Below are 23,530 nucleotides of genomic sequence, written 5' to 3' on the forward strand. Positions count from 1 at the left end.
AGTCCCTGCATTTGCAATCAGTCCCCGGGGAACCTTTCCATCTACACTGATTGGCCTTGCCATGCGTGATGCCTTGCTTCAAGTGGTGCCTGCCAATTGTTTCAGCTATCACTGCGAAAAGGCATTTAGTTGCTCTTTCCCTTTCAACTGACTGAAAGGAGGGTAGTGCACCAGCACCTATTAACTTCAACCAGATCTAGGACTGATCTGTACAGCACAGCAATGTTTAATGGCAGCCATTAACACCTGCCAGCATAACAGGCAGAAAAAATATCCAGCCAAATCACAGTTGATTTTCATGTCACATTTTCAAATGAAGGACTCAGTCATAGCTCTGCCAACACCCCCAGCATTGTTGTACAGTGCAATTTTGTACTGCCACGGGAGCGGAGTGAGAGGCAGATTGTGACTTGGAGAGTTACTATCTGCTTCTCAGGCTCTCCCTTGCTCTGGGTCAGTACACTGCACCAAGTCTATACAGGTTTCTTGTACAAGCTCCACCCTTGCCTACCCACTCCTACCCTCATGTGCGTGTAGCGGGGGATAACGTAGCATCTCCACTGAGGTTGCTTTTGTCTCTGCATTGCTACCCATACTAGCAATAGTCCATGCAGAGGTGCATTGCAGTACCTTGCAGCCCCTTGCTCCACTGCACAGTCATGCATGTTGGGTATGATTTGGCCCCAAACATGCACAAGGGCTTGTGAATGTATTTGGAAAAGAAATTGGCAATGCACAAGGAAGAGTGTGGTAAAAGCCTTAATTCGTCTGGGATTACAGAAACCACTAAAAACGCCTCAGTTTAAAACTTTTCACAGATGTCAACTATACTTGTTCCTACTGTCTTTAATTTAATGTCTGGAATATTGTAGTCATGTAATTCAGAGTCCATATGACTGGGAAACAGCCAGCCCAACAGATTTGAGAAATTTTCTTTTTATGTTAGGTTTAAATAAAAGAATGATCTCTCGTGCGAGTTTTTGTACCCTGCTGTGTAAGGAAATGCAGTGGAAAGCTATGAAAGATGTCTGTGTAATGTACTTTAAATGTCTGTGAACTGAATGAGCAGCTGAGAAGTAATGTATAAATTGTAGCAGCTGCCATTTCATCTTTATTAATCATAAGGGTGGGCAAACTCTTTGCTTATTTTTGTTCCCACTCAGACATTGCACGTGCAAAATCAGGCAAATGCATGAAGGCTTGTTCATGTTCTGTTAGGAACTTGTGCTAAGCTAGTACCTAATTGACGCTGTCAGCATCTCCACACTAGGAGTACATGTACTCCTAACTCAGGCACAGCGTTATGCCCACCCCCAACCTCTTTCCACTAGGCAAAGGAAGGAGCAAAATATATGCATGCTGTGTTATCTGCCTCCTCTGGCCCTTTCTTATCCTTCATCTCAAGAATTAGGCTTGAACCCAATACCCACACTGCCAACAATTCCTGGCTCAAACTTACTTTTCACATGCTCTAGTGGAGCCTAGTCGCCAACTACCTCCCTACTCCATTATTTTGGTAGGTGTCTGCTCCCACCCCCGTCTTCTGATTCCTTGGGAGTGGAAGGGTCAGCAAGGTAGACCATTCTTCCCCAATAAAAGGAACAATCTTCACCTGCTTCTTTCATGTGGGCCACTTCCCATCCAGCAGCAAAGGCCAAGGAAATGATTGTCTCTGGTCCTGCTGCACCAGTCCTTTAAGTGCTATGCACAGAAACCCCACAGTTCACTGGGATAAGAGAAACCCTGTGAAGGCTAGCGGAAGCCTACCCAGGCTTAGGGGATCTTAGGGAATCCCTTCCTAGAATAGACCTGGGCACTAGTCAAGTCCTGGGTGAAGTTTCTCTTGATGCTGGGTGTGGCCTAGGTAGCTTTCCCTTCACCAGGATTTTTCCCTCTGCTAGGATAGGGATTCCTTCCCACCATCCAGTGCACGCTGGAGCATTCCTGCCTTTCTATTTTGTTTTCTGAATTCTAAAACATTAAAAATAGTTGGAAAGACTCACAAAGCTTCAAACTCCTTATGAATATGTAGTTTAATATGTTAGGGTTGCTCTGGATGTGTGTGGCACTGAAATCATGAATCTCTAATAACTTATACTTTAAATCTGTATGAGACTTTTGGTCAAGCAACACAGGTATATCTGGGTCAGGACAAGGTGAACTGCATTTGTCCAGCTCTCTGACTGATCCTTGGCTATTACTCAGCAGACAGCAGTCAAGTAGAACTTACACCCACCCTGATTTGGAGTGGGTTCACTGGTTTAGCTGAACTTTTCAGGCAGCTCACCTGCTAATTTACAGAAGCAGTTTCAAAGATTGCTTCTAACAAATTAAGAAATCGGATTACATGACAGAATTCTCTATCCTGTTCAATATTTTTTAGACGTGTGATTGGTTTTAAAAAGCTGTTTGAAGTCCTTAATTTTTCCTTGCCTGTTCTTTTTTAGTCCCCGTCAACTCTTCCATAATTTAATTGGTTATGAAGCATTTTGGAGGGGATCATTGTGTTTGGAGTAGTAATACCAATATATAAGAGGCTGGAGGTAAATTGGAAAAATAACAGAAAAAAACTATTATGGGCCAGATCTCTCAAACTCTATGAGCAGCTCCATTGATTTCATTGAGACTACTCTTTGTGTATAGTACTAGTCGACATGAGTAAGGGTATCAGAATATGGCCCTGAGAGATTAAGGACCTTATTGTCCTCCAAATGGCACACTTCAGTATATGAGTTTGTGGTTCTCCTGACCCCTTGAGTGCTGGCTGCATAGTTTCAAAGGTGTAGCGGGAGCTACTTCCTAGCACACTCCCTTCGGTACCAGCATTACACCTTTCAAAAGCATAATGCCTTGAGGTGCAGATGCTTGGCAACATACTTTCTCCCCCCACCTGGTGAACTATTGCACCGTAGCAGTTTAGGAAATTTACACTTACTTTAAATACTCTAAAATTAAAATGTTCAGCCTAAATCTACCCTTGCAGCGTATGAAGAGTAAAAGAATAAATCATGTAATCTCTGGAATTTATTTGCATTATGTATCTGTAAAAACCCAAATTTCCTCTCAGAATACATATTTGAGCTCTGCCCAAGTGCAGCAAAAGGGCATTGAGAAAACTGTAGGTAACTTCTTGATAAACACTGCTTGCCTGCTTTTTTGAGTTATGTCCTGCTTCATATTACTTTAAAAGGAAATTTATCAATGATGGTTATGTGTTCATTTGTTGTTTCTGATCTTCTTGCTACTATTTCAAAAACTGTCATGCTTCAAAAAGCAGCTGTCTAGTGAAAACCATAGAAAAGCCATGCATCGCTTTGTAGATGTCATACAACAAAATGTAATATACACAGTGGTCAGGGCCGCTTTAAGGCCTATGCTGTTACTTCAAGAAATTCTCCCTTTTTGCCACATTAGAGTAGGTCTACATGCACAAATGTTTTCATAAGGAATGGTGACGTGGCTTTATTCATAAACATAAGGATGTCATTCTCTTTTTGCTCAGAGGCACTGATGCAACTGAACAAAAACATTAAGTTTTTGGAGACAGTCCAATCTGAATGGAAGAACTGTCGCATACGTGGCTTTTCCATATACAGTACCTCCATTGAGATCAGATCTGGAAACTGATCAGATACGAATGGAAGACCCATAGTAAATCAAGTTTTCATGTAGACCTCCATTAAGTCTGGATCAGATCCAGGAGCTAATGTGATGCCAGTGAAAGAACTGCACTGTATTCACTTTCAGATACTTTTGCTGTAAAATGAGATTGGCTGGATTTTAATCTGCAAACTAAAACCAAACAAGATGGATTTTAATTTTTTTAATGTATCCATCAAGACTTCATTAAAAGACTGTTAAGACAGTCACAGAAAACAACCAAAGCTCAGAAATCCAGGGTTACATGGGACACTACCACGGACCTTTTTTAGATTTTACACTTTCTGTAATAACAGTTTTGTCCTTTTCTATTTGGCAAACTTGTTTATTTCCAGCATGGCTTTGCATTATTTTCTTTTTGCTTCTTATTGTCAGTGTCAGTTTTGTTTTATTCCTTGGTTACAGGCTGGTGAATTAATAGATACCTGGAATCCAAAGGACATTCCCTTTGGGATTAAGCCACATTAAAGACGAACTGCAAGGAGATTTCTTTGACAGCAACTTTCAACTTTTAGTATATCAAGTACACCTATACATTGTTTCTTTTTTTAAAAAAAAACTTTGCTTTCATTTATCTCTGAAATTTACATTTCTGACAAACTTTTCCCCCCAGTTTCTATGCAACCTTCAGTGAGCCCTGTAGTACCAAAGATATGAACATGATTCATCTGTAATCTGAACTACCCACACAGTTTCCTCATCTCTTTCACCCCAAATCCTGTGAATGTTAGAAGTGTAAGGAAAGCAAGGTATAGAGGACAGGAAGAAATAAAACCAGTCTGATTGCCCAGCTGAATCCCATCCCATCTTCTCCTGTTGGCCTGTGGGGAAAACAGAATACAAACTACCATCCCCCGCTAACCCAAGGCAGGTCATAAGAACTATGCTGCCAGAATCTTAGCTTTACTGGCAAAGGGAAGAACCCTGCTTCTTCTTATGAGCCTTTTCCTAGTGCTGGTAACCTCAAGGGCCCTATACACTGGTCCCTTTCCTTTTCTGTTGATTAATGATGAGAGGGCTAAGAAGCTTAACTCCCATTCAGGCAGGAAGTCCAACCTGCTACTAGCTGCTGCTTATACAGAAGCTCCATTGTTCCCTTAACAGTCCCTCCTATGTTCCCCTAACACACACTAGAGTATAGATCTCATTCTGGTTCCCTCCAGTGCTATATCCCAGGACATTCTGAAATTGATGCTTGTTTTTATGTGCCAGGCACCCATTGTGCGTGATTGTATTACACAATATCAAAATAACTGGAATATCTATTTTAGTACATAGCATGATACAAATCTAGTGTATCTAATGTGTCTTTTACTAACTTTACAAGCACTCAGCTTACTCTGAATCTGCTTGGGCTTTGGGAAGCATCTAATGCATACTGGACACGTTCAGAGGCTTACAAATAAGCAGGATAGTGACTCCCATACTACCAGTACACTGAGTATGTGAGACCTTCAAGCCCCAGACATGTTCACAGGGACACATGCTGCTCAGTCAGGCTGAGGAAACTGTTGTGCTTCTTATGTACCCTCTTCTTGGGTCACTCTTATCTCTAGTCTCTGATTTGCCTCAGTATAGATGGATGTAATATTGCTCCCTTTCTCTGCCTACTGATACTCCAAGTCCCAAGGCCTGTGTCTGTGTGCTCTGTCTCTGGGGCTTCCTGTTTCAGTAAAGCAATTGACTTAACAGATGATTGATGGCTGTGCTGGAACTGGCTGTGTGGAAAACAGCCCCCCAACCTGAAGCAAAACTCACCAGCAACTACACACCACACAACAGAAACACTAAACCAGGAACCAATCCCTGCAACAAACCCTGTTGCCAACTCTGTCCGCATATCTATTCAAAGGACACCGTCACAGGACCTAACCACATCAGCCACACCATCAGGGGCTCGTTCACCTGCACATCGACCAATGTGATATACGCCATCATGTGCCAGCAATGCCCCTCTGCCATGTACATTGGCCAAACCGGATAGCCTCTATGCAAAAGAATAGATGGACACAAATCAGACATCAAGAATTGTAACATTCAAAAACCAGTAGGAGAGAACTTCAATCTCCCTGGACACTCAATAACAGACTTAAAAGTGGCCATTCTTCAACAAAAAATTTCAAAAACAGACTTCAGTGAGAAACTGCAGAACTGGAATTAATTTGCAAACTTGACACCATTAAATGAGGCCTGAATAAAGACTGGGAGTGGCTGGGTCTCTACAAAAAGTAATTTTCCCTCTGTTGATATTTACCCCTTCTTGTCAACTGTTGGGAATGGGCCACATCCACCCTGACTGAATTGGCCTCGTTAGCACTGACCCCCCACTTGGTAAGGCAACTCCCATCTTTTCATGTGCTGTATATTTATACCTGCCTACTGTATTTTTCACTCCATGCATCTGATGAAGTGGGTTATAGCCCATGAAAGCTTATTCCCAAATAAATTTGTTAGTCTTTAAGGTGCCACAAGGACTCCTCGTTGTTTTTGCTGATACAGACTAACAAGGCTACCCCTCTGAAATCTAAAACTCTGGGTAGGGATGCAGGACTCCGTTGAGCCATCCTGTGCTCAGATCCTTGCACCCTGTATAAATATGCAAGGTAGAACTTTGCCCTTAGGGTATATTCTAACTGAATCAATAAATTCTAACTGAATAAATATATATTCTATCTGAATAAGATATATTCTAACTGAATAAATAAATTTCAAAAAGTTATTCAACCAGCTATAACACTCCTTTTAAAAAATCTCTGTGATCATGACAAATGGCTTAAATATTAGCTTCAGTCTTGCTCACTTTAGAACTACTACATTTATTTATTTTGGCTCTTAATTCCACTATCTTGTAAACACACTCCTTCTGTAGAGCTGGTCTCTTTATATAGAGTTGGGGCCCTCTGCTGTTTCTAATATGTGACTATATGGGGTACGTTGACTTTTTCCCCACTAGATTAATGAATTTTCTGGTGCATAGGAAAGGTAAATCCTGTTACTGAAGACTTCAATATAATGCCTATGAAAAGCATACTGTACAAATATTTATTGTTTTTAATGGATATGCTAAACAGAAATTTCCACCCCAGTGAAAACAGTATACTTTTATTATGTATTAACCAGAAGGCTGTGTACCTTTTAACCCTGTCTTCTTAAGTTTGAGAAGATACAGACTGTCTTGTTCATGTGAACTTTCCTGTAAATGGGACTAAGCCCATGATTAAAATTTGCAGGATTAGGCCCCCCTAGAAATTGATTATGCATTTAGGCATGGATTGCTAGTGTTACTGAGACAAGCAGACATGAGCTACCTTTATTTCCAATGGCACAGAGATGAGAGAGAGAGATCTACATGTTGTTATTAACAATCTTTTTTTTATGCTCTGTGCAAAAATAAATGAAATTAAATGCTGAATCTCTGCATTGTATTTGTTGTTTTCAGTACATATTATAAAATATCAGACTCCACTGGAAGTTTCACCTAACTCCCTTTATTTGCCCACTCCCTTTATGCACTGTAGGCTCAATGATACCTTCCCTTATGTAGATGAATTTCAAAAGGGAGACCGTGTCCACGTTCCTTTTCCCCAGTGTGCCAGAGCAGGGGCAGCCCTAATCTGACTCCTCGTCTGGGGATCATAGGGGAAGACCAGAGAGTGCTGCCTGATGTGCTAATGGTCGCACTCCTCCAACTTCTCCCTTTGCACTAGGATGGCTGTGCTGATGGAGTACAGACAAACATAGCAAGAGGCGTCCCAATCCATATTTCCCCCAGCTTTGGGTAGGCATGATGTACATTAAAGGAACAGTATCTCCAGCCATCTCTGCTTATGCAGTGCACCATCTCCTCCTCCTCCCTGTGGCTCAGGCTCATAAGAGCCACAACTGAGCCCTGAATTTGTGCAAGATTGATTCTCATATACGAACATATAGGTAGTTGTAGGATCAGGGTAGGCATACACATGGTATTAGTCCCATTGAAGCCAATGATTTCAGTGAGTCTATTCATGTGAATAAGGACTGCAACATCCGATCCTTGATCTATTTGTCTGTGCTTGGATCTCATGCTCTGTAACATGCAAAATATTTGTCACCTAAAGAAATAGTTGGGATAAGATTCTGTTCTCCTCTATATCTTTGTATACCTAGAGGAGCTCATTGTATCCCATACATTACTCTTGATTAACACCAATATGAATGAGAGGAAAAACTGACCTTGGAATCAATGGTTGTAAATGGCGTTCACCTGGTGCACCTGAAAGGAGAATTTTTGTTTAGCAGGGCTTAGTTTTTTTACTTTGATTTTGAAAGTCATTTTAATAACATGCACAATGAAAAGTGTGATAGGAACATAAAAAATGCAACTTGCAACCTTTCAGTGTTCCAAACATCGCATTTTGTTTATTGTATTATCTGATGCACAGAACTAATGATCATTTAGGATGCTGTCAGACAAGGAGGAAATAAGTGAGTGAAGGTGATTCAGGTATGCAACATTTTTTAAAATCTGTAATCCAGCATTAGGCCCTGATCCTGCAAACATTTACCCACATGCTTAATTGCATGAATTTCAGTGGAACTATGCAGCTGATAAGAGTTAAGCACATGTAGGATCACAAACACTTGCTAGTGAAAGGAGAGCAGACAATCACTGACCAACAGAAATTTCTTTCAAATAAAGCAGTTCAGCTAAAATATAGGACTTTAACATATAGAGCCAAATTCTTTGGTATAAATTGGTGCAGATCCAGACTTCAATAGAGGTGCACCAATTTACACCAGCAGATAATCTTGTCCAGAAAAAGCAAACAATTCTCCATATGGTTAGTCAAACATGATATATATTCTCAGTAGTTCACCTTTGGGAATTAATATATCCAATATTACCAAGGCATCTGAGTTTGATAAATCACAGAGGAGTCATAAAAAATTCTAACATTAATTATGTTATGGCATTGCCATTAATCTCTAAAATATATCATGTACCTGTATTTATCCCTAAAACAAATGGATTTTCCATAAGTGGAGCAATATCAATTAATTCACTGATAGTGTTGCTAATATAATTTGGACCTTCAGACACTAGCATAACAACAGATACGTTGATTATTTCAAAAAGAGGTGTTTGTGAACAGTCACTAAAATGGTTCGATTGTAATATTTGTTATTGATTTGAGGGATTTCTGGAGGCCTGAGTGGAAAAGAGGAGGCAAGGAGATGGATCCAGGCATCAATCCTTATAAAAACACTTTAAACAATGTGCTTTCACAGTTGCTTAAAAGTCATGGAGCAGATGCGTTGAAATTGTAAAATCTGCAGTTTTATTATGCCAATGACTTTCTATTGGCCTCAGTCATAAAATAACACGCTCCTCACTGAAGTTCTCTGCTAAATAAAAAACACAACCAGACTGACTAAAATCAAACTCAGACAAGCAAAAAACAATTTTGTCTTCATCTAAGAGGACTTGATTAGTTCAATAATAATAATAAAAAAATTCGACTTCGCTATAATTAAGTTCTTCCCAAGGAAAAAACAGTGCATTGAAAAGTGATTTGACTAAATTGTTGCTTAAAAGAATTTGAGAATCAGCTCTTCCCCCACCCCTACCCTCCACCACTCTGAAGGCATTAATTGCATGCTAAAAATGTTCAAATATTTTCATTTTTAAAGATATGGAATTTCCTCACTGAAGCAGAGTATCTGCCGAGCTAACTCTATCCCTATAGAGAAGCTGAGCTGCCTAAACTACACACTGTGGCTTTGGAATTCAGGGAATATTTTAAAAAAATGAATTAGTATATTTCTGGGATCTAAGCCATATTTATCTCACATTTTTTGTTTCTATTGTCTCTATATAAAGGGTTTGTTAAGTTCTCATGTACTGTACTCTTTAGGCAGAATAAAAAAATAGGTTCTAAACATAGCACCTTCTTGAACACAAGGTAGATTTTCCAGATAACACTTCAGCCAGTGAAATATAACAACAATGTAGTGCTAGTAGATACAATGTCAAGGAATCAATGGCAAATCTCTTTATGTAATTTCTCTCACAACAGATATGTTTTCCAAACCAAGAAGTGCATAGATATTAACACAGTCTTTGTCTCAGTATACTGAAAATTTCTGTCTGTTTTCTCCAAGCTTCTTAAAATCAATTTTCTAACACTGAATGTGTTTCTCATGCTTTGTGCTCTATCTCTGGTAATAGTGACTTTGTTGGTCATATTAAATATTCAATAGATTTGCATACATAGAAGGAAGATGGGAACTCCTTGAAGACGCTGTAAATAATCTACAATTATTGGCACCAGAAAGTACTTTCACTTGGATTACATATGTTTATTTTGTACTCATATTGACCATAGGCCATGATAAAAGATAACATGAAAAAACATATTGTGGCTATGATCAACATATATGATAAAGTTGACTGGATGGAAATGCACCCCAAAAATTCTGATTACCCTTTCACATTTCATAAGGTTTAACATACTTTGTTATTAAGCATATATTTAGAACCTAACAATAATATATATTAATCTTCTGAAAATTATATAGTAAGTGGATCTGTCATATTTCAGAGGGCTATTTACAGTGATCACTGTAATCTATAGCACGAAACAGGTATCAGATTTCTGTGCAATAAAACTTATTTTTTTGTGAAGCCACAGCAAATGTTGCCTTAGTGCTAACAATATAGGCCATTTGACCTTAGGCCATATACTTATATTAGAAGGGAACTAAAAACACACTCCAAGAGCAGCTAGTGAACTACTTGAGTGCACAAGCATTAAATTGAATCCACACTTCTGTGCATTCCACAGGACTAGGAAGAGTGTAGATTTGTGCACCACTGGCAACTATGTAAGCATTTTTCTAATGGCCACAGCAATATGCATTGAAAAGTTTTATTAAAGAAAGGCTGTCAACATGTTTAGGCTCTGAATTATAATTCTCATGCAGTCCTATACAAAAATAGTTTAATAGTTATATTTTTTAATGATTGCTTTGGTCCTCGGCATCTGAAACAGAACAACTGTGCTGAGAACCCAAACAATGAGTAGGTGAGGGAATATCTTCTGAGACGATATCTTCAAAGAAGCAGAATTACATCTGCACAGAAGAATAAATTGCTCAAGGATATCTCAAAATAAAGATACCATCTGCATAGAAGAGTATAAATAGTTCAAGGGATATCTTCTGCAACAGGGAGTTTGAAAGAAAAAGGCCAGTGACCAACATGGAAATCACATTTAAAATTTTTTTTTAATAGAAATGATAAAATATCTCTACTGACAGAGAGGAGGAAAAAAAACCCGACCTAGCTTCATGGATATGTTCTCATAAAGAAAAACGCTTTCACACACTGGCCACTTTAAATTCAGCCTCCCCAAAGTAAAAACAAATCTATGGAGCAAGATAATTTGAGCAATCCCACTTTGGGAACAGGATCTGAAGCACTGAAAGACCAAACTGCAATTCTTCCCTAGAGGCTGAAATGAAGTAATGGTGCAGTGTAAATACATGTAGTAGGGAGGTCCTTCTTTCAGTCTTGTGCATGTTATGAACTGAAACATCCTCAGCGTTCACAAAGGAAGCTGCTATACCCTGGATGGTATGAGCAGTAACATGATCTTTAGTTGCAGGCTTGCCAGGTCCGAGTAGTGAGAAATCAATCAGACAACCATAGAGGCATGATCCTTTTCATGACAGCAGTTCCTGTTGAATTGGCATCAAAAAAGAAACAAAAAGCTGGGTGGACTTGCAGAGAACTTTAGCCCACTTCAAACAAAAACTCAAAGATCTTTTCACACTCATTTTGGTCCTCACCAGAATAGATATGAAGGGCTGGGAATTCCTTTGGCAGTATGATAAATTCATTGAGGTGGAATACCTTCACCACCCTGGCTCTGGGATGAGTCCAAAGCACCACCTGATCCTTGTTAAAAATCTATTATAAGGTGTAAGCTGAATTCTGTGAGCTGAATTCATTGCTATCCGCAAAATTACTAATAGGTAGGAAATCTGAATTCATAGCAGTTCAAGAGGAGCTTTCATCAGGACCATGACTACATTAATAATCCATGAGGCAGAGAGGTTTTGTATGGTTTTTTATTGAAGTTTTTTTATTAATTTTTGTTGGTATTTTTAGTGTAGTCTTCACATGCACCAAGCCCATCAAAGGACCTGACAACAAGGGGCTGAAGAGATGCTTGTCATCTCTCTCATCTAGTTCAAAATAGGCCAACATGTGAATGTATATTGAAAGTGCAGCAATTCACTCTAGAATGTGGCAGGAGCAATCTAGAGGTTTTGGCAGCTGGATGGGGTACTTTGGGCCTCTGGCACCTATGAAAGCATGGGAGGAGGTTTGAGTTTTGGAAACTGGGAGATAGTTGAGATTTTTTGGTACAGAGAAGGCTTCTCCTCTTTCCCTCCCCTTTTATGAATGGAGCAGACATGACATTTTGAGGGGTTTGAATTCCTAGTTACCATTGACAGCCACAATTGCCCTAATATCTATCACTAGTGCATCCTACAACAATTAATAATGGCGCTGGCTGGAAAATCAAAATTTTCCTGTGAGAAATTTTGTACAAAATAATCATTCAAAAATTTATTTTCTGTGGTAAATTTTGAAATTATCTGGAACTACACATTTGTTTTGAGTTGACCTTTCAATTTTTGGTTTTCTTTTTTATCTAAATTGTCATTGTACTTGGATATTCTGTATTTGGGATCTGGGGGACAATGTCTTCTCCTTTGTACTCTTTTCCCCCTACTTTTTTTCCACTGAGAAAAGTAAAAAGGGAGAGATGAGCCAAAAAATCCAAAAATAGAAAATACACAATTTTTCATTTCCAAAAAACACTTTTATTTAAAAATATGTTCAAAATGCAGTGTTTTGTTTCTAAACCAATTTTTTTCATTTACAACTTTTCCATAGGAGAACCAAAATTTTTCATTGAATTCAACATTTTCCCATCAAAAAAAATAAATTACAGATAAACCTCATTTTTTGGCAGGATACTGTTCCATGTGAACATTTTTTACTTGCTCTAATGGATAAGCACATTAACTGGATGTTTCCACTTCAGCATTCAGCAGTAAAAGAATAATTATTATTGATTATCAAATTTCCATTGTTAGGTTTCAGAGCCAACAGCATATTGAGATGAAGGGGGAAATTCTCACCTCTCAAATATATACTTTCCAGTTGCCTGCAGAGCATAGAATCATAGAATATCAGGGTTGGAAGGGACCTCAGGAGGTCATCTAGTCCAACCCCCTGTGCAAAGCAGGACCAACCCCCAACTAAATCATCCAGTCAAATAGCCCCGCCCCCCTAAACTAATCCAGAAATGTATTCCAATGGTACTGGCAGACAGATTTCCTCTCTCTGGGGAGCAGAATTCATTTAGCCCCCTACTTGGATCCCACTGACCTGACACTCTAAAACTTCAGTTACAAAATATGATTCCTGAGGGAGCAGCCAGGCTGTCACAGTGTCAGTACTCGCCCAAGCACCGCCAACCTGAGCTGCTAAAATGAGATCTCACTAATAATTAATAGTATTGATATGAAAAGCATCATTGATCATCTAAGGTAACATCTCATTTAGATTAATGGGACAGTTCACACCTCTCAGAATTATTGTTTAAGGCTACTGTAAACTCATATAGATATCACTGCATCAGTTACACTTGGTTCACACTTTCAAAAATGTATTCACATAACAGCCAGTGACTTACTTGTTTTTTAATGAAATCCAAGATTCTGATGCTAGGCAGCTTGAGAGAAGTGCTGGTAGGTATACTGCCATGTATCTCAATTTGAGCTCTGTGTATAGGGAGGGAGGGAGACTAGGGGCTTGATGGTGGGGGGGAGAGAGAGTGTGGTGCAGTGCCTCAAAGGCTTGGATAATTCACATCATGTCTAAAATTAGATTTCAAACTCTTGGGACAGAAATTGGGTGAAATCCTGGTTCCATCAAAGTCAATGGCAAAGCTCTCATCGACTTATATGGGGTCAGGATTTCACCCCTTGTCTTTCTCTTTCTCCTCTAACATATCTGGCAACCTTTGGGGCACTATGAAAATTGCAAATGATAATATATAAATAAAATAATAATAATAATAAAATCAGTTAAATATGAATATGTAGAAAGGCCAGATTCTGATCTCATACACATAGGTATAAATCCACTTACTTCATTGACTTTATTGGAGATAATCTGGTTTGAATCTGGATTGAAAGCAGGAAAATCTGGATTGAAAGCAGAATTTGGTCCATTAACTTCTTGATGTTTAGCTGAACCAAACCTTTGAAATTTGCCCATCTCTACCAGAAATGTTGAATGATTTACCTTCCTTAAAATGAGATATATATCTCAACCAAAGCGGGTTGTCAGTTTCATTGATAATTTTTCCCCAAGATGTAACAATTCATACAACCCATTTCTTTATATACTGTCTTATTTTCAGTCATTTGTAGTGAAAGGCCTATATACTGGAAAGTTCTGTAAAGCAGTCTGTCACCTAATACAATACATCTTAATATGTTGGTTTTTAAACCAATCACATTTAATACTGAATTGCAAAAGGTGACAGAACATTGTCAGAAATAATGTAACATTTTGGAAACTCTAGAAGATGTAATGTTGACCTTGTGCATCTGTCCTTTTCTTCCTTTCTTTTTCTGAATGCTTATGAACTTACTCTAAAAGTAGGTGTTTTATGGATCAGTTTGAAGCAGTGTTTTTTTTAACTCAGATGGGTCATAGGAATTTTCTCAGCACTCTATTCTAATTTGCAGTTTTGCTTTAATAAAAGCCCCAAATATATTGCTACTGTCTAGACATTTTATCTGAAACAAGTGTCCTTTGTAGTCTCAGAGGACTTTTCTGTTTTATTTCCAGTAAATCAAAGTCTGTGAAGAGCTTTGGTTCTTATTAAGACATACCCTTCATAGTCCAGTGATTGCCAACGATGGCAAGCCATTGACAGTTCATTTACATATAAGTGATGACTTCCATCAAGGAGTTGGCTCAAAAATACAACGGACATTTAGAGCATATCCAATATTTCTTGTTCTTTGATGAGCATCAAGTGCCAATTTATAACAGAAACCGACTATTGGAAAGTGAAAGCTTCTCTTTACTAACCTTACACTGCCTTCTATAGATCTGGACTGACATATTGTCACTGAACTAAGAAGCAAGTTCATTTCTCTGAAGAGGCATGTAGAACAAGTTGAGATCAAGAAGCATCAATACAGTTATAAGTTTCACAGACAACAAATCCAGCCAGATTCATTGGTAGCATGAGTTACCCAACCATAAGCTAGGCACACCAGGGCAGTATCTAAACCTGGCAAAAATGTGATCTTTAATTCATCACCAGTGCCCATTGGTACAGTCTGATTGGTAGAGATGTGGTATGTTTTTATCATCATGCCATCAAACCCCATCCTGAACAGGGTTAGACAACTCAGTTATGCTGTTGCTCCTACTGGTGGCAAATTATGGGTCCCATTTTTGCCTGTGAAGACAAGACCTATAAGAGAAACTGCCTGGAGAGCGTAAACTGGATGCTCTTATAATTCATTAATAACATATGTTTGTCTTAAATCCCTCTAGTAGCTAGGAGTGTGAAGGGGCTGATGTAGGTAGAAACTTGGCTATGGTAAATGCAAATTTGGATGCAGTCTCAAGGACTACATTTATACTAATGCTCTGGTGATTAAACTATGCCTAAGAGTTACTAACAGGGAGATCTACGTTAAACTGTTCCCCCCGCATCCCCTCCACTCCAAAAAACAACTATTGAAATATTGCACACACAATTGTCCCCCTGCAGAGATGAGAATGACTGAACCATGCATGACAGATGTTAGTCACCTCACTTAATACGCTACTGGGAGGAGCTTACATACAATGGTGATGAAGGCAATACAAGAACATATATTGAACACAAACAAACAAACTTTAAAAGACTCTCAGTGTTCAGAAACAGCCATAGGGGAATGCCCAGTCCTGTTCATTCCTTCAGATGCTGGTGGCTGCTGGATTATATGACCTGCAGACACATCTATTGTCAGAATCATTTTAATTGGTTCTGTGAGAAGCTAGGGAAAGGAGAGAGAAATAGTTCCCCTCCCAGGCCATGGAGCAGCAGCCGAGCTTCACCAGGGAGGACACTTAAGCCTAACAGCTGGAATCATTTCTATGGCTCTACTGTGTGGGAGAAAGGCCAGGAGGATCAATGTAGCTTCCCCTTTCTAAGGATGATTCTGCAGCCAGACTCCCACGGGCACTGCTGTTCAAGAAGGTCATCTGGAGGTTTCACATCATGCAGTGGGTCTGCAGCCCTGCACAACATACCTAAATCCTACAGTGCACAGTGGAATCATACTGGCTCCATTGACAGAGGCCCCTCTGCACTCACAGGGAGGATGGGGAAGCAAGATATTTCCCTTTTAGGGCCAAATTCTGAAATGCTTACTCAATTACTAGACAAACTCTCATTGAAATCGATGGGAGATTTGCCAGAGTAAAGACTAAGGACGTGAGGATCTTGCCCCAGTTTTAAGAAAATGTTTAAATACTCTTTAAATAAAATCACTGGCTGATGTGTCTACATTTTCCCCACAAATTAAAATAACTTTTCTTTCTCAGTTGTGAAGATTTTATTGTGTTGGTTTGTTCCTTTAAAGCATTTGTACATGCTTCCTATATTGTTACCATATATCCTGTGACATGCACACCAACATATATGCTTCAGAAATAGAGCCTGAGTAACATAGCTTACTGGATTTTCAAAAAAATAGCTTTAAGCGCCTAACTGATGATGTTTGTCAGCTTGTAGAATTTCTATGTATTGTGTATACACAGATGTAGTAGTTTTGTTTCTCTTCTGCCTGTAACAGAATTCTTACAGTCAAACTCCTTGCTTTTGGACACCTGCAGAAGAATTTGACATTTAAAGACTGTCGGCTACTTTCCATCCATCATCGCTACGAATTCTGAGCAGAAAGGTTTTTCATTTTCCACTCTCTCATTGATGACGCTACTAATTCTCCTGTCACTCGAATGTCAGCTGCCTTTAATGCTGGATGTCCACTCACTATAACACAAAATGAACAGATTTGTTTGTAAATTAGAAGTCCATAAATAAAGATTACTCAAACTGCAAACAGCATGACCAAAATCAGCCCTTATGAGACAGGATTTGACATGTTACCACACGGTAACTAAAGTTAAATCAGAGAAGATGGGGATTAGTATAAGAATTGGAACTGGCTAAAGGGAAGACAACAACGGGTAGGGTGACCAGACAGCAAATGTGAAAAATGGGGATGGGAGTGGCAGGTAATAGGAGCCTATATAAGAAAAAGACCCAAAAATCGGGACTGTCCCTATAAAATCAGGACATCTGGTCACCCTAAAACAGGCTATGGTGAAAGGTGAATGATCAGACTGGAAGAAGGTGATCAGTGGAGTTGCTCAAGGCTCTGTCTTGGGATCAATGTTATTCAATATTTTACTTAATGACCTTGGCACAAAAAGTACAAAAGTGCTAATGAAATTTGCCAGTGACACAAAGTTGGGTGGCATCGTCAATACAGAGGATATAAGACCATTATTGAGGAAAATCTGGATGACCTTGAAGCCTGGAGTACAGAAATGGGATGAAATCCAATTGTATGAAGTGCAAGGTCATGCACTTAGGGTCTAATAATAATAATTTCTGCTTCCAGCTGGGAGCTCATGTGTTGGAAAAAACAGAGGAGGAGAAAGACTTTGGTGTGTGGGTTGATCACAGGATGATTTTGAGCCACCACTGTGATGTAGCTGTGAAAAAGGCAAATGTAATCCTAGGCTGTATCAGGCAAGGTATTTCCAGTGGAGAAGGCGTATTAATGCTATTGTACAAGACACTGGTAAGAGTCTGTTTGGAATACTACATAAAGTACTGGTCACCCTTGCTGAAGAAAGATGGACTGGAGGACCTGTCTTATGCGAGGAGACTGGAAAAATTTAGCTTGTTTCGCCTAGCCCCAAAAAAAAGGCTGAGAGGGGATATGGTGGCTCTTTATAAGTACCTCAGAGGTGGGGAGGGAAACAACAAGGAGAATGACGAGCTATTTAAGCTAAAGGACAATGTTGACGCAAGAACAAATGGGTATAAACTGGCCCTGAACAAATTCAGACTGGATAAAGGTGTCTAACCATCAGAGAAATGAGGTTCTGGAACAGCTTCCCAATGGGGGTTGTGGAGGGAAACAATTTAATTAGTTTTAAGACAGAGCTTGACAAATTTGACTGTGATTGTAGAAGGGGTTGCTTGCGCTGGTAGGGGGCAGGGCTCAGCAGCCTGGAGATCATCATCAGTTTATGCCTTACATTCCTAGAAGCTCCTGTTTCAGGACTTCAGCCAGCCACCCTCACGGGTTAGAAAGGGATTCTCCCACCTCTAACACCCCTAATGTACTCCGACTTTTGTGAGTGGATTTTTGGTCTCCTTCCACTGAAGCATCAGAGATGGCCATGCCTGGAGATGGGACACTGGAGCAGGGTGGGCCAGAACTCTGATGCGGCTCTGAGTATTCTCTCTCTCAGGTGCTTGGCTGGCTGGTTCTTGCTCACGTAATCAGTGTCTAACTAATGGCCAAATGTAGGACCAGGAAGGAATTTTGCCCCAGGTCAGATCGTAGTGATTTTGGGTGTGTGTGTGTGTGTGGAGGGGGGGGGGGTCACCTTCCTCTGCAGCATGTGGGTGTGGGTCACTTGCTAGGATATGGGTATATTTAACATAGTCATTTACCTGCCATTACAGGGGCCTCGGACACTGGAGCACCTCCATCACTCCTATTTCCTCCCTATAACACATAATAGTCTATCTCCTGTGGGCAGTAATATCTTAGTCTAATTCAGTTGTTGGGTTTAGTGTGCAGGTACTGGGTGGTATTGTTGGCCTCAGATATGCAGGAGGTCAGGCTAGATGATCTGGAGGTCCTTCTTGCCTTAAACTCTGTGACTGCAAGATTGATATCTGAAGGTGAATGTGCATCCCAGTAAAGACATCTACCCATAATTCACTGACAGAAAACTTTGTTAATGCAGAGTTAAGGTTGCCTGATAGTATCTCTTACAGCCTGCCTCAGAGATAAAGTCCCCACACACTGAGCCCTGAAGATCAGACTTGAGGTCAGGAGAGGACATTGCCCGGCCATTGTACTGGCAGCAGCCTTGCACTCATCCATGATGAACCTGACTGCACCAGATCAGTAATAATACTGGGGAGCTTCTAGAAGCATGGAATAAAGCCATACAATGTACCTATGGACATTCAGTGCTGTAGACTTTTGCTAAGTGTATAGTTGTTGTTGTGATATCTCTGCCCTTCCAGATTGTTTAGTTCTGCAAAACCAGGAAATACTGAGATAAGGTACATGCACATGCAACTGTAACTCTTCCCCCACTGGAGCTGGTAATAGCATAGAATTATCTGCATAGACTCTAGTTGCATTCACTGTGGTAGATGTAACTGTATTGAATGGTGAAAGGATATATGGAACAGTTTGGCACAGCTGTGACAGTGATGTGAGGTATTCCTGTGAGCCTCTCTCCCTGACCTCCATATATGCAATCAGTGAAAGAGGTTCACGTGTATCTTGAGAAATCTAGTATGCCTAATTTCAGCAATGAGTTCTGTAGGTTACATCAGTAGCAAGACACAGGGGTCTTCTTTCCAGGGGAATTGTCAGCAGCTAGGTAAGAGGTAAGTGTGGTCTGTGGGATTAATGCGGGATAAGTGAAAATATAGTGTTAGATGGCATTGTGTGCATAAGATTGTAAAAGGGATCATAGGAGCTACAAAATTTAGCAATTGTGGTATTCTTTCTGTGAAGTAGACTAAGCGTTTCAGTGTAGGGCAGGTGTAGGAAGCTCCTGTTCAACAAAGACAGAGTATTGGTATTGGTATGTGTGTTATGGGCATACTGGGGGCATTGCTCAAAGAGGCCAGATAATCTGACTAAGCATGAGAATTTTAGAGCACTTGGAAGAATCGACCTTTAAACAGAAAAGTTTTCTCAACCTTGTCTGTAGGAGAGCTGATGCTCTGCTATAATTTTGTACAACATTAATAATCAGCAACTGCTTTGCTATATCCAGATCCCTAGCACAGTATAATCCTGAAAGCACAGGAGGCCCTGAGAGGGAAAGGGCCAGCCATTTCCTAGCTCCCACATGAGGGGATGGGGGTAGGCAGAAGTGTTTAGACATCCCCAGAGGGACAAGTCCCTTTCCCAAACCCCAGTACACAAAAGAAAGGAGAATGTGGGGCTGATAGACAGCCCCCTTACATCTAATCCCCCATACTGCCTGCCATCCTCCTCAATGTTACCCCTCCCAAGGTCCATTCCCACTCTCCCTAATCCCACTCCCTGATCCAAACCCCCAATCCTTCTCCCCTCCTCTACCAGGGGGATCCCCATAATCCCCCTCTCCCTGCGGCAGTCAGTAACTCCTCTCCCCCATTCCTCCAGTCCCTAATCCCTCCACCCTTCCCAGCAAGCATTCACGTGAGTAATTTATTTTGTTTTTGAATGTAGTTTGATCACCTGAATTTTTTGCAGCACTCAGATCACATTTCCCAACAAAACAAAACAAAACAAAACAAAAACAAAATAACACAACCCTTTGACAAACATAGAGTGTAGCAACATGGCTATCTTTTATTTTCCTATTTCTGCCAAGGTTTAGGTTCACACAAAGTGCTCAAATGTAGTTCAGATTTAATGGCCACATCACATCCCCTTGAGCCACCCAGCTCCAATGAATACTGACTGGCTATACCCTTCTTGAGTATTCTATCTGCATATGAGCAGTATAATCTGGTTGGGGTGTGTGTGTGTGGGTGTACATTTTGTCCATTAATGTTTCCAATATTTCTTCCTCAAAGGGGATGTGCTTGCCTTGCACTATCTGGGGTAAATGTTGAGTGACTGAGACTCTTTGGGGCCCAACCAGAGCTATGGGTTGATCCCTAGGCCTGTATAAAAAAAGTTGGTTGAATGTGTCAACCTTCAGAAAAGTTTTTTTTTCTTGTGAGAGGGCCGTATCTTGGAAGCTGTGTGGTCAAATGACCCCAATTTTGGATCATTAGCCCTACACCATGCCCTCATGAGGCATACCCAATTTCAAAGCAATCTGAGGAAACATGCAGATTTTAGGGCACTGTGAATAGTCATCCTTTAAACAGAAAGGGTTTCCCAACCTTAACTGTAGTAGATCTGGTGCTCCCCTATAATAAAAGGATAATGCTAGATTACACACAAAAAATCAGCAAGATGGAGTTATTACAACATATATTTTTCTCAGAGGTGCTTACAGAATTATACCCTCCTCACAAACAAAGCTCGCTGAATGTGTCCCAATTGTTGAGGGACTTTATCCTCACAAGTTTGATCTTGCAGCCATTGAATTCCCAAAACTCTAGTCCATAAAGGAGTTTGGGAGTGCAAGCAATGCAGAATCAGGCCCCATGGGAAAGAAGAGAATGATTGCTGCTTTTGCTTATTTTTAGTTCTTTACAAAGACAAAATCAGAAAAACAACAAACACCATTATGCCTCCTGAACATGGCCAAGAGGTGCAGTTTTTAAAACGGTTTGTAATAATTACTTGTACAAGTATTCGGTAAATATTTTTAATTTTTTTTTTTAAAAAATGATGAAAAATTAAAACAAATGTATAAATACAATCCTTACGAGAACAGCAAAAGCAACTTTCACATGCTTATAAAACAAAAGATGAAATTAAAAAGATGTAAGGGCCAGGCAGACTTACAGCGCCTGCATTCTGGGCAGTGAAAAGACTGCATGGTACTCCAAAGGAGGCAGGAAAGAGGTGTGATCTGAGATCCACTCTTCTACACCAGCCAGCTCAGAAGCTCAGCAAGTTCCACTGCAGAGAGGGGTGCAGTAATGGGCATGTGGCCTCTGTATGCCCAGAAGCCAAAGGCAAAATACTTCCTGGAGTTCCCCACACACCCAGCAGTGGCACCTCTATGGAGGAGCTCAAAGCATAGGGTGCATAGGGAGTCACGTGCCTCTTGATCTGGATCAGGTAAACACAGGAGTGACCATGCTTAGTTGGGAGAAGCTCTGCTACCTTTAGTACATTTATAACACAGCACTTAGCATCCTGTAGTGTCACCTAGCAATGCCTCACAGACAGAATATTTATTTTAAAACAAGACAGCCACAATACACAGCTATGTTGCTGGTATGTTTACTTTAAAATAAACACTATGTAACACCTATTTGGCATAATGTGATGAATGCAACTTTTCTAGATGGCCATAAATTTTCAACAGATAAAAAAATTAACACCAGGAAGTTTTTAATTTATTCCAAATAGCGAAAAACAAGCAAAGACCCCCATCCTGCTAACACCTACACATATCTGAGCAAATGACATGTCACTGACTTGAAGTCAATGGGACCACTCAGATGAGTAAAGCTACAAGGGAAAGCATTTGCAGCAGTGATCCCACATCATTGCTGATCCAGTTAAAGTTATTCCAGTAAAAGGTAACCAAAAGTCTCCAAAAGATCAAAAAACTGCAGCTGCTTCTTTTCCTTCTAAGTCTATATACTAACAATACCCCATGAGAAGTAGTTCCATCATATTGCTTATGATTTTATTGATACAAGCAAAGTCGTGCTACGTTTGAGAACTGAACATACTCCTTGTAAATCTTTCAAAACTCTTATTTTCACCTTTAACAGATTTGAATGAGCAACACACTCCCCAGCTTAATGATTGCCTCAAACTGGAGAGTAAACTCAAAATACATTAAAAAGAGGATAAAAATAAAAAATAAAAACAAATAATTGCCAAGACCATTTACATTACAATTTCTATGTATATAAAAAAGAAGAGACACAACCATCAGTAGGAAAACGAACACAGGAGGAGAACAGCAGAAGGGATAGGAAAGAGAAGCAGCTGGAAGAAATAAGCAGGAAGCCCCAAAATGGAAACTCTCTTTGGCAGGATCTGTGGAAAATAGGCATACATCCCTAGAACTGAACTGCATAAAACAGTCTATTACCAATTAAGGGTTGAAACAGTATGTAATTTGTTACCACCTTCTATTCTGTTTAAAAAATGGGGCTCTTGAGAGTTTTTCAGATCAGTCCCAATAACAATAATCAGCACTTCTGAAAGGAACTGATTTTAAATTCTGACTTGCTATTCATTTGGTGGGCCAGGGCTCTTTATGATGATTTGCTCTTGAGAGTTTGATTATTTAAGAGTTGTCCCTCCAAAAGTGTCTCTTGTTTTGATTGCGTGCTTGTGACTCCTTAAAAATTTTAGTCCTGAGGTTAATACTTATTTATTTAACCCCTCTCATTCTGCCAAAGCTTCTAAACATAAAAAATAAAGCTGGAAGACGTTTTCCACACAATGGGGGAGAAGAACCAGAGGGTCAAACCTACCATGACCCCCAGTCTGCATTTACAGGGCATCCCTAACAATCACTTTGCAAAGCACTGAACAATTATCCATCAAGCACATATGAGCATTAGAAAGCTACGCTAAGCCAGCTCTCAAAGATAGATATTCCCCTCTTGAGCCAGATGTGTGTTAACCATTCATAAGGCTGTACATTCATGCTATGCAGGAGGGACAACCATTTTTTTTGCAAAATGTTTGTCAAATTGTGATGAGACATTGGCTTAGGGCATTCCTCAGTACAAAATAATGAGAGGAAAGCCTAAATGGACAATTAAAAACAGAAATACTTGTTGGAGTAGAGACTCAGAACAGTTCAGTGTCCTGAGAAATGATTGTGAAG

At 39.9% G+C, this 23,530-nt stretch overlaps 1 protein-coding gene across 1 annotated transcript in view; it reads right to left on the reverse strand.

Annotated features, from left to right (window-relative positions):
* The window catches only part of IQCM (IQ motif containing M), a 189,027-nt gene that overhangs the window by 55,739 nt on the left and 109,758 nt on the right, over nt 1-23,530 (reverse strand). The window contains exon 8 of the mRNA XM_074950990.1: nt 7,873-7,912. Within this exon, the coding sequence (XP_074807091.1) occupies nt 7,873-7,912 (40 nt within the window). The remainder of the gene's footprint in view (nt 1-7,872; nt 7,913-23,530) is intronic.

The sequence above is a fragment of the Natator depressus genome, chromosome 4 (genome assembly GCF_965152275.1).
Source record: "Natator depressus isolate rNatDep1 chromosome 4, rNatDep2.hap1, whole genome shotgun sequence".
NCBI lineage: Eukaryota > Metazoa > Chordata > Testudines > Cheloniidae > Natator > Natator depressus.